Source organism: Electrophorus electricus, chromosome 4 (assembly GCF_013358815.1).
Source record: "Electrophorus electricus isolate fEleEle1 chromosome 4, fEleEle1.pri, whole genome shotgun sequence".
Taxonomy (NCBI): Eukaryota; Metazoa; Chordata; class Actinopteri; order Gymnotiformes; family Gymnotidae; genus Electrophorus; species Electrophorus electricus.
Window position 1 is genome coordinate 24348725 of NC_049538.1, and position 11587 is coordinate 24360311.

At 40.1% G+C, this 11587-nt stretch overlaps 2 protein-coding genes across 3 annotated transcripts; one reads left to right on the plus strand and one right to left on the minus strand.

The window, feature by feature from the left end:
- The first annotated feature begins 497 nt into the window (after positions 1-497).
- On the plus strand, positions 498-4432 carry mthfsd (methenyltetrahydrofolate synthetase domain containing). 2 transcript variants are annotated; one of them, XM_026999594.2, is made up of 8 exons: positions 498-675; positions 775-878; positions 972-1085; positions 1466-1579; positions 1719-1809; positions 1901-2013; positions 2468-2593; positions 3592-4432. In XM_026999594.2, exons 1-8 carry the CDS (start codon positions 648-650, stop codon positions 4177-4179), a joined length of 1278 nt encoding a protein of 425 aa, XP_026855395.2. In that variant the 5' UTR covers positions 498-647; the 3' UTR covers positions 4180-4432. The 2 variants fall into 2 exon arrangements, with proteins under 2 accessions (XP_026855395.2, XP_026855394.2); XM_026999593.2 differs by lacking the exon at positions 972-1085 and adding an exon at positions 1128-1241 and having other exon boundaries at positions 501-675.
- A 2231-nt stretch (positions 4433-6663) lies between these two features.
- On the minus strand, positions 6664-10190 carry foxf1 (forkhead box F1). Its single transcript, XM_026999521.2, has 2 exons — positions 8888-10190; positions 6664-7838 (listed from the first exon to the last, which is right to left on the minus strand). The coding sequence occupies exons 1-2, from the start codon at positions 9867-9869 to the stop codon at positions 7675-7677; spliced, it is 1146 nt and encodes a 381-aa protein (XP_026855322.1). The 5' UTR covers positions 9870-10190; the 3' UTR covers positions 6664-7674.
- Positions 10191-11587: the final 1397 nt, after the last annotated feature.

The window sequence follows — 11587 nt, forward strand, 5'->3', positions numbered from 1 at the left end:
TTTATCTGTGTAGCACTTTAAAAACAACCGAGGCTGAACGGGCTCAATATTACAATTAACATAAAATAAATCTTGTCTTTAATTATCGTAGTGTCCGGGTGATCATGGTAAATTGTCTGATGACCAATCACTTCCATACAAGAGAAAGTAAAGCTGGCTTTGTGTTTGGCGCCCCCTCCTGGAAAGATGTTTTAGGTTACACGCATGTAAACAAACAGACAAAAAAATCGTAATATCTCTTTCATGTCGAAATAATTATTTTAATAATTACAAAATAACAAGCATTTAATAAATGTTTAAATAATATATTTTTTTAATTTTGTAACATTTTTAACATTTAAATATGTTCCAATGATGTCTGACTTTTTCGGATTTTGTTTGATATCGTTATCTTACAACTGAGTAGTTAGCATACAACAAACAAAGCATAAAGCTTCACACTTCAACAGTATGTATACAACAGTACAACGAGATTTGAACTTTTAAGGACACCGTAGAATGAACTGGCCTTTATTTTGACAAGCTAGCATCGGCTGTTATCGTGAGTTTATGGACACCTACATTTAGTGCATGACTTTGGTCTGCATTTCGTCATTGTTTAATCTGTCTAAAATTAGTGGATGTTTTAAATATTCCCGTATTGAACTATGGAACATTCTATTATTATTAATCAAGGTAAGCGGAAGAGTGCTGAGCATAATACACTTTGAATGTTTCTCAAACCAGGCTCTGACCTGTAACCGTTTATTTTTGTGCGTTTGGTTATTGGATAAGGGGCGACGAAATGGGACATTCGCCAAAGGGTGTGGGATTACATCGAGGCGAAAAATCTGGCGAATTTTCCACGACCGGTTCACCACAGGATTCCCAATTTTAAGGTAGCGCCGTTCGACTTGGCATGAAATGCGACTGTTAGCTGTGTTGTCAGACTGAGCGCTGTTCACATGGACGTGTGCTCTCGGCGCTGACAGACGGCCGTGCAGGGCTGCAGCAGACTCCTGGTCCTGCAGGAATTCATGTCCAGCAGGGTGGTCAAAGTGAACCCAGACAGACCACAGGAGCAAGCGCGCTTTGACACTCTGAAAGTAAGTGACCTGCTTCTCAGCACCTTTTTTTTTCCTCTTCAGGGGGCAGAAGGGGCCTGCAATAAGATAGTAACTTTAGATGTCTTCAGAAAAACCAGTGAAGTCAAAGTGGATCCAGATAAACCACTGGAGGGAGCTCGGTTAGCTTCCCTGCAGGTACCTTTGTCACTTTTGCTTAGTTGTACATGTGATAGATTTTTGTGGATAAAAATAGTTATATTCTTCATAATGAGTATGATTTTTAGATTCCTAGTGAATGTCACATGCACTGCAGAAATTTGTCCTTATTGCTATGTTTTATGAACCATCACAGTAAAAAAAAAAGAAAAGAGAAACAGTCCGGTTTTGGCTAAAATATCAATGCTGCATTTTGATTTCAGGCTAGAAAAGTGTTGCTTGTCCCAACGCCTCGACTACGTACTGGACTCTTTAACAAAATTGTTCCCCCTCAAAGCCCAACCAAAGAGGACCTACGAGTGTGCTCCACCTCTCGGGTCATTTATAAACATACACCATACACACATCTACCATTTATCACTTTCTGATAGTTTAACTTCTGTATTTATATGGGTGAAATGTAAATACTCCTGTTGAGGAAATGTCAAATTATTGTCCCACTCGGTGTTTGTCCAGGGGGTTAAGGACTTCAGTGTCCCAATTGGTTTAGATGCAAAAGTTCAAGTGGATCTAGTGGTGGTTGGATCTGTGGCTGTATCTGAAAAGGGTAAACTTGTCCCTCATTCATGAAAAGACATTACCGTTATGTTATCTTTTCTATTTTATAAAAATCGATGCTGAATTGTCCACCCTGCTAGGTTACAGAATTGGCAAAGGGGAAGGATTTGCTGATATGGAATATGGCATGATGGCAGCAATGGGAGCAGTTAATGAGTCCACAGTGGTTGTGACTATTGTTCATGATTGCCAGGTCAGACCCTTTAGCCGGTTTACAATACCTTTACTGTAAGGGACTGCATAATGTAAGGAATTTAACTAGCTGTTTATATTTAGTGTATAGCACTCAGCATTACATGTCGGTTTATGTATACATTTACATGTTTTATAGAAATATTGGAACATTATACTGCAGATAGTTACAATCAAGTGCTATTAAAGCAATATGAAATTTATTGTATTTATTTCTGTTTTTTTTGTTTGCTATGTCAGCACAGTGTTTAATTTTGTACTTGTGAGTATTGTGTGAAAAAATGTTAAAATTGTAGATATTCCCTATATATCTGTGGCAGCTCATCCAGAATGCTTCACCTTGCTTGACTTTCATTTGTTATTGTATCTTAATCTTATATATCTTATATATTAAAGTATGCTTCAGGCCACTGTTATTGAAGACAATTCTTACCCACCTGGTTGCCCTCCAACAGGTTGTGAACATTCCCGAGGAGCTGATTGAAAGTCATGACCTCACAGTGGACTACATCCTCACTCCAACCAGGATTATCAAAACTGATTGTAACCACCCTAAGCCAGGGGGCATCATTTGGTCCAAGGTAACTAAAAGTACCTGGACTCTTACCAAGAGTTCATATTGACTGCTGTTACTCATATATGTAAGCTGTTATGGTCAGATATTTTTAAAGCTGCTGGTCAGATATATTTAAAGCTGCTGTTAACTAATGAAATAAGGAACAGAAGCAACAAGTTGAATTATTATGATGTTACACTCACTGAAATGTTATGCTCACTATAATTTTGACTTTTTTTTTGGTTCTTCCCAGAAGTAATGTGGCGTTCCCAATAATGCTATAACTTGCATTGTGCTCACGGCACCATGTGGTCAAATTCTTCCTTGTTTTATCGCTTTGTTTTTGTGTGTTCAAGTTAAATGTAATTTTTTGTATGTCCCTATATGGCAACAGTCTGGTTATGGTGGTTGTTGCCCAAGTGAATTAGTGGCTATGTCTGTTTTCCACAGTGGCTTCGAGCCACCTTAGTCAGCCAGAGTCTGAACCCTCGGGGAATAAAGAAGGGCATGTTTCTGAACTTCTGGCATTTGTGGTAGTTTGTGCCTCATGGATGAGGGGAAGGTCTGCAGGTCGCCGTAGAAACAATAGAACATGTATATCCTGTGAAAATCTGGCTTTGACCCTAGCAGATTTCCCCTGGAGATCTGAAAAGATGTCTTATTATAACTGTGGGGGAAGTAAAATATCCCTGCTGATAAAGATGAGTTATTGCATGATTATCAGAGTTTATAACAGCTCCTGCCTCACTTCCTAAAATATGCTGTTGCTGTTATCTACTGCATTTTATGATGCTAATACCATCTGTCTGTGCTGTTTTGATAATACCTTTTGATTTAATGTGAAATCAAAAGTAAACTGGAGTAGGAATGTGACATTTTAGTAAGTGAAATACATGCATTTTTCATGAGGATTTTACAATATGCTAGCACACAGCAAGTCCTTTGACCATTAACTTTACTAAATACAACATCAACTGGCCCATTGCCTCAATCCTGCAAACATTATAATCATTATGTCTGTAGTTGGATACAGAGATGCTGGAGAAAATTCCCATCCTGAAAAGACTGCAAGTCCTGGAACAGAAGGCTGGTAAGAAGGTCACATTGAAGTCGTTCCCTGGCGAAGGTCAGATTGTGCGGGATGCGCCTCACCCCAGGCACCCAAAACCTGGCTTCAGGCATGAGCCCAAACAAAAGCCAGAATACACGTGCGATGGAACAGCGGGTGACGGAGGTGAGAGGCTTGAGGGTGGTGGTGTGGAATGTAACCATCCTCAGGGGCCCATAGGCACGCTGTACCTGGGAGGTATCCCAGCAGGACTGCGTGTTGGAGAGCTGAAACGCCTGCTGAGGGAGCGTCACGCCATGCCCTTTAGGCTCACCTGGCAGGGACCGAGGCAAAGCGCCTTCCTGGACTACAGCAACGAACCAGCAGCGGACCGCGCCCTGGCTGCCCTGCAGGGCCTCTCCATCAACGGCCACGCCCTGCAGGCTGAGCGAGCCAGGGGCCGCAGAGCTGGATGGACGCCGCAGAGACCCAGGGACATGGAAGCCAAACGAACCACTAATTGCACTGTCAGCAACACTGTCCCAAATGTTGGGGGATGGTAGGGCAAAGGTCCAGAAAAAAGGATGGAAGATTTCTTTTGTAGAAAAAAAAAATTCTGTAAGGTAATTATTCAGAAATAGAAATCATCTCTCTGGGAAATTACATTCTCATGACTCAATGAGTTGTCATTGAATTGTTTTTAGACTAGTCATAAGTTTATCTTTGTTACATTTGTGATCCTTGTAATGTATAAAGAGTATTTACGATAAAAGGGTTAATGGAATGCACAGTACCAAATAAAAGATAGATTATTAATCTGTTCTGTTGATGAGTTCATTTTAAGGATATCATATTTGCTTTTTTGAAGTGCGTCTTAAGGCTGATTTCTTATGTGACCCATTCCAGTCACTTTAAACTGTGCAAGGCTCTTTTAGGGGTTTTCAAGGGGGAAATGACATCCATTATGGAATAGAAAAGCTGCCTGTGCTTTCTACATGTATTTTATTATTGTTATTATTATTATTATTATTATTATTATTATTATTATTATTAATAATATTAATACCGTTGGTTGAGTAACTTGGGTTTAATTTAACAAAGTACCGCTGTGAGCGCATTAGTAAAGCATTTTTAACGGATAAGCAAATTGGGGCTTTTGATATGTCCAGCCTCATTTGCGAGTCCATCACATGTCTGTGATGCTTTCAAAACTGATGAGAGATTCCTGCTCAACGACAATCAGTCTCTACAAGTATTAAGTTTATCTCGGTGGTTTTATGCAAGCCTACCGTTTTGAGACTTATTTCAGTGTGCGGCCTGCGATCCCTTTTCAGGACGTGGCCCTTGCTGTGTTGTTTCCCACAGCTGAAGAGTGAGCTAAAACGCATGTCTTCGTCAGGCAAATTAGACTGCACAAGCCCGTGACTAACAGCTGCGAATCGCAGAAGTTTTTTGTTTTGTTTTGTTTTAACTTCATCGGCCAATTAATGTGTGGTTATAGACCAGAACGCAACGCGGATCCGCCGCCCCGGTTAACACAGCCCACATGAAACTCATATCATCGGGTTCAGTGCATGTTAATGGCAAAGATAACGCAGGGACAGGATACCGGGGCAGGTCCTACACTAAGCACGCTCGTTGCGTTGAAGCGTCGTGGTTCTCCTTCCCAGCTGGACGAAAGCTGGCCGCCTTGCAGCGTGTTTTGTCACGTCGCTTGTCGAATATGAGTCCAACATGCCTCCTGAGCCCATGTGGCTTTTATTCTTCTATGATCAGACAGCTGTTTTGTAGCCCTACGGCTGCTGTGGGTTGAGACCGGAGAAATGTACTGTTACAGCGCGGCATGCAATCGAATCATGTGCCCAACAGTCATACATTCGGTTAACGACACTAACAAGTGATTATTTCTTCTTCACTCAGTTCTGGCAATAGGTAGCGTAATCTATACATTTGATGGTTTTCTCTTATACAAATGTCAAAGGCTTACTTTAATTGATTTGTATAACTTCTTATTTAGCTTCATATTATTATTATTATTATTATTATTATTATTATTATTATTATTATTATTACTACTACTATCACCGCTATCATTTCTAATACTACTATTACAATTAGCCTAATACCCTGACTACTATTGCGGCTAGTAGTACTATCTTAAAACTACTACTATGACTGCTACAATGTTTTATTCAGCACCTCTAACATGTAGCCATTAGGTGGTGCACAATACTCACACTCGTATACGCTCTCAATACTGTTGATGGCCTATGTTGCAGTTCTGACATTTTCCGTGCTGTCTTATGTCTAAACGTCAAACTAATAAACTGACCATATAACTGAGAAAATGAATCATATGCAAACGTTTGGCTGAATTTTAACTGTTTCGTCCAAGCTCATGAGTGCAAGTGAAAAACACATCGCAGAATAGCAAGAAAGCATCAGCAGAGTACGTTTCTCGTGATATAAATAATTTGATTTTATAATCTACATGCTGACGAATTGTCATGTCTACGTCTCTCAGCCCAAGACAGAGCATCTGCAATCATTACTGAAATAAAAGAGAGCATAGTGGCTGGAACAGCGGACCTGTATCCTATAATAAGAGTGCGAGCATTGGATCAGTTAAATGGATCCAATTCAAATGTCACGTTATTGCCGAAAAAGCAATCCTTTAGAAATGTGGCGTGCATCGAGAGGGTTATTTAGATAGGACGTATTGTGTCCTAATTCTACTTGCTTTACACACCAGAAACATGCAGCAGATCACGGAGAAAACATGCAAATTCACCACCTTATAATAATACTAACATTGCTATTAATAAAGTAATAATACTACAGCACAACAATAACGACTATGATAATAATAGTAATAACTTTGAATTCCTAATTTATGAACACACGATTTTTGACTTTGAAATTGGAAGCGATTATTTAAAAATGTGTTTGCAGCGTACAAATGCTCTCCTCTCTCATCGACGTTTTTACCGACGCACTCAAATCCACTGAATCGCGTTCAAAAAATGAGTACTTTGGTAAATCTGATGTGTATGAACGTTTTGAACAGTTTAATTCAAACTGCATGCCATTACTGGTTTTATACAATTTTATACAAATCGTGCGTATATAACCTAATGTCTAAAGACATCAAAACAGGAAAAGAAGCCTACTAAAAGATATTAACTACACCATATACATTTTACAGTGCTGGAAAATGACTCGTGTCAATACGGATATACAAACATTAACACCAAACATAAAAAATAACAGTGCTTACATTTAACCTTCATTTTCTGTTTACACTGAATAAGACAGCGTCTGGGCAAATATTGCCAATAAAGCGTTCAATACTATGGCTATAATTGTACAATCAAAATATAAACAGAATAAATAAGTTGCGCTTTAACGTTTAAAAGTGCCTTAATTTTCCTTACTTATGATAGTCTAATGGATTTTAAAGACTTACACTAATTAACCAAACTTTAAATTGACTGTGCTCAGACAACCAACAACTCGTCCTGAATGAAAATAATATTAAAAATACACAATACAATTTTCACTGAAAAACAATTCTAGTTCCCTTAGTGACAACGTGTATGTACTACTGTTGTATCTTTGAGGACAGTCACATACTCTCAAGTGGTAGTCATCCGCCAGCAGAGTTAGTACCAAGCGGCTGTTGGGAGTTGAGATGCACAATAGTTTGTTTCTAATTTACTCTGTACATACATTTTTGCACTTGGAATAGTTTTTGCACTTGGAATAGCGTTGATAAATTTTAGATTCATCACCGTAGGCTATTTGTGCCAGGAAAACACCAGTCAAGATTTAGGTACCCGACTCTCTCTTGTAATGTACTTGTACCGAGTTTGTCATCATTGTTTCCATCGTTCGGGAACTGAATTTAGAATTTTAACCTCCATGTATTTTTCTAGCGTCCTCACTTCAGCCCCGCTGTGCTCCTTTAGGCCTGAGTTCTTCCCGGAACCCCACAGCCGCCGAAGGGATCAGTGGCTTTTTATCAGTGTTGAATTGTCATTTCTTTATTACCAGTGCTGTCACATCACGCAAGGTTTGATGTCCTGATACGCGACTTGTTGATGATGATAATAAGAACCACTTCCAGGAGAATGCATAGTTGACGATGTCATGGCGTTGAAAGAGAAGACAAATTCCTTCCTGTCACACATGCTTGGGGACTGGGAGTGGTACCGTGGAATACCTTTAGGGAGAACACATAAACCACCTTTATTATTAAAAGGCATTCTGATGGTTCAAACTCACATACTTACTTAACCATGTTTGGAGGATTATAGGCCTCATAAGCGCATCTGTTCCGTATTCAAATTTAAGGAATTATAAGAAATAATTCAATTTTATTTAGATTAAAAACAACAGCAACTAATAATAATAATAATAATAATAATAATAATAATAACAATAATAATAATGTTACTTTTTATTATTATTGTTATTGTTATTAGCAGGTGATAATTAAATGTTTCAATGGTTAGGGACAGAGGTCAAAGCCAACAATTATTAACTTAGAGCGACTTCGATTTATTTTTAACCTAAATTTAGACCACAGCGTAATGGCAACATATCAACTTATTTGTTTTACATATATTCTATGTTTATTGTTATATTGAAAGGCACGAGTTTCATAGAGCATTTAATGATCAATATCTATTTTGTTCAGCCGATCGTGTCGCTTGTTACCACTTGTGGGGAGTAAAGCTCTGGCGAGTTGACTCGAGGGTGAGATAACTCTTAATTGACAGTGGACCGCTTGCATGCGAATCCCACAGGACACAGGCTCCCCGCGCGCGCTTGTTGTCATAGCCTCTGGACTGGCACAGTTTTAAACACGAGTCCCAGAAGAGACATCGTCTGCCTGCAGTCACAAACCATCTCACGGAATTTAGAAAGAAAACAGTCGGGGTTCAAGCCCTGATTATTGTTTGCCGTTGTCCGGTTTAACGAGGACGAGAGGTCAAGTAGCCTACTTACTAATATAATATTATAAGCAAAATATTTTTGTTACCTAAAGAACACCATTTTAGAATGAAATTGGGTTTTACGCCAACTGGGTGCTTTAAGGATGGCTTCTTTCTACTTCTTTGAAAATGCTGGTTTTTAGAAAGACTGCATTTGAATACCGTTGTAACACACATGTAACAAATGTAATGTTCGTATTGAATAGTGCAAATTTATATAGTATCTTAAATTAATAACCCTACATTATCGGAGGTTTTTTTTTCAAACAGTTACCTTGTAGGTCGGTAGTGCTGTGCCCATTCTGATGTAGATATGACTGGTCCAAAGAGTGTGTTGGTAAGCTGGGTTGCAAAGGATTTGCTCCAGGGTTGCATGGAGATAACGGTTGCTGTTTGATGTAAGATGCTCCGTTATTAAGAGAGGCAGAAGGCGCAGGAGCCCATGCCGATGTTGTGCTTGAGTAAACGGGATGTGGTTCCATTACTCCGCCACTGGTCAGGAGTGGTGACGCGGAGTTGTCATGGTGGGGGTACTCGCTACCTGAGGAGCCTGTACAGTTCCCCATGTAGGAATGTCCACTGTTTGCTGATAGATGCGACATGGAATGTCCTGCCAACCCCATTCCATCCATGTTGCTGGCTAAATGTCCATTCATCATTCCAATGCCGCTCTCTAAAGATAAACTGTTTGGAGGACAAGATAGTCCTCCGCCGCTCCCCTGGAAGTTATAGGACTCGGGCAGATGATTGAATCCAAGTCCGTTCATCATACTGTACATTGAAGGCTTTAGTGCCTGACATTTACGCCTGAATCCTCGCGGTCTCCTACGAAAAGAACCCTCCTCGAACATGAACTCACTGGCGGGGTCGATGGTCCAGTAATGGCCCTTTCCTGGTCTCCCAAGACCCTTGGGCAGCTTAATGAAACACTCGTTCAAAGACAAGTTGTGACGCACGGAATTTTTCCAGCCTTGGTAGGAGCCCCTGAAAAACGGAAAGCGGCTCTGGAGAAACTGATATATCTCACTGAGAGTTAGTCGTTTCGTAGGCGAGCTTTGTATGGCCATTACTATGAGGGCAATGTAAGAATACGGCGGTTTTTCGGGACGACGAATTCCAGCATTTGTCTTCTTGGTTTTAGTGGTCGAGGAAGCCGTCTCCATCACCGACGACTGACCGTGTGGTTTTTCAGGCGCAGACATCGGACTGCTTTGGGCAGGGGTCTGCACTGATGGCTGCTGTACCTCGGCCGTCATTAGATCTTTGCGCGACACCAAACGCTTCTAAAAATCCCCACTGCAAAGCTGGTTTTTAGCGAGAGCGTAGAAACTTCGGAGTTCTATGATCAGCCCGCTTGTATCATGACCCAGTACAGCTTCACAAAAATCTACACGCCAAGAAAAAAAAAAAAAAAAAAAAAAGAGAAATCACCGTGTAGACACTCTCGTGTGCGTAACTGCACTGTCCAACTTTTGGGCAATTCCTATGATAGTACTGTCCACAATTAAAAAGAGCCCGAGACCAAAGGGAGCTTCTTTCGGCTTCAGTCCTTCTGTTCTCCTTCGTCCTTAGGAGATCGCCCTTTACTTATCTGTTGCCATCAGCGCCTCGCAAGCTCTTGACCGTCGGGACGTCAGAAGCGCATACCGGCCCGCCCATTCCCCGCCCACCCAGCTCCGCTGGGGTGGGCTGCGAAAAACATCTGGCAGCCGGCTCTATCTACGTAAAACATTTTTACTGTTAGAAGCTAAAATATATCTAATTGCCTGATTTAATAGCTTATAGCGTGTCACAGAGTTCACATGAAGTTTACATCGATTAGTTGACCAGGTTATTGTTACTGATTTTATTAGGCGTAAACAATTAGCAATGATACCATCAATACTTTATAATTATCCTTATCTTTTTACTTCTTTTGATTGTCTTCTTAAAATTAGTAAAACATTCTGTTCCGTAATGCCATAATCCACAGGTTTGTTACACGTCGTCAGTATAGGACCTCGCACAGGGAAAAAAGGCTAAATGGTATGCGCGTTACTGGGAGATTTTTTATTTTTATTTTTATTTTACAACAAAAGCAATCTCAGAAATGCACTTTCAAAAGAAAAAAATCCTTAACCTAAACCATTGTAGCGCAGGGTCCCGATTTCTTTTTAAGACAGACAGGAACATGGGCAGGATGTTTATACTGCAAAATGTAAACATTTTCCCTGGCCTTCTTTAAATAAAAAATCAAGCAAAAGCCCCACAAGAGCTGCTAATACCCATTCTGATACAATGTGTCGGTTTTATGCAGAGCAATGTATTTCTGAAACTTCAAGCTAAATGTATAGAGATTTTCTTGCCGTTTTCATTCATAAAGACTTCCTTTCAGACAGAGGCTCAGTATAGCCTCTAGATTGGAACTTGGTTATAGGAACGCGCATGAAGGCTGCATTTTCATCCATCAGTCATCGGTGAGTGAAGACATGTCAGTTTTACTTGTTACATGAATTCGGACACCGACTCATATTTTAGTGTATTCGATTTGCTAATGGTTACTCTCATGCAGAATTTTAATTACTTTCATGCTTGGAGTTCTCTAACCGTAAATGGTAATTCGTTTGCATTTAGAGCTCTCCAAACATACTGATGCAGTGTAAAGGTAAAATAGAAAGCAATTAAAAATAAACGCCCGGCAAAAATGATCGGATCTTATAATAATATCAACTCATATATGTTTTATATTTTCCGGTATTCAGGGCTAAAATCAACGAGCACACGTGCATTAGGTACTTAATGAAAAAGGTCAATATTTCGCATTAACCGAAAATATTCAGATTTCCAGGCAGAGAGCTGACCATTTCTGAACGGCATATGTGAGAACATTTAGTGCTGTAATAACTGCGGTTTTAAAACAGACCATTGCTCTCCGGAGAGTACGCGAGAGCCTCTGGTGTCAGCCTCAGACAGCTTGGCAGTCCGCTGCACGAGA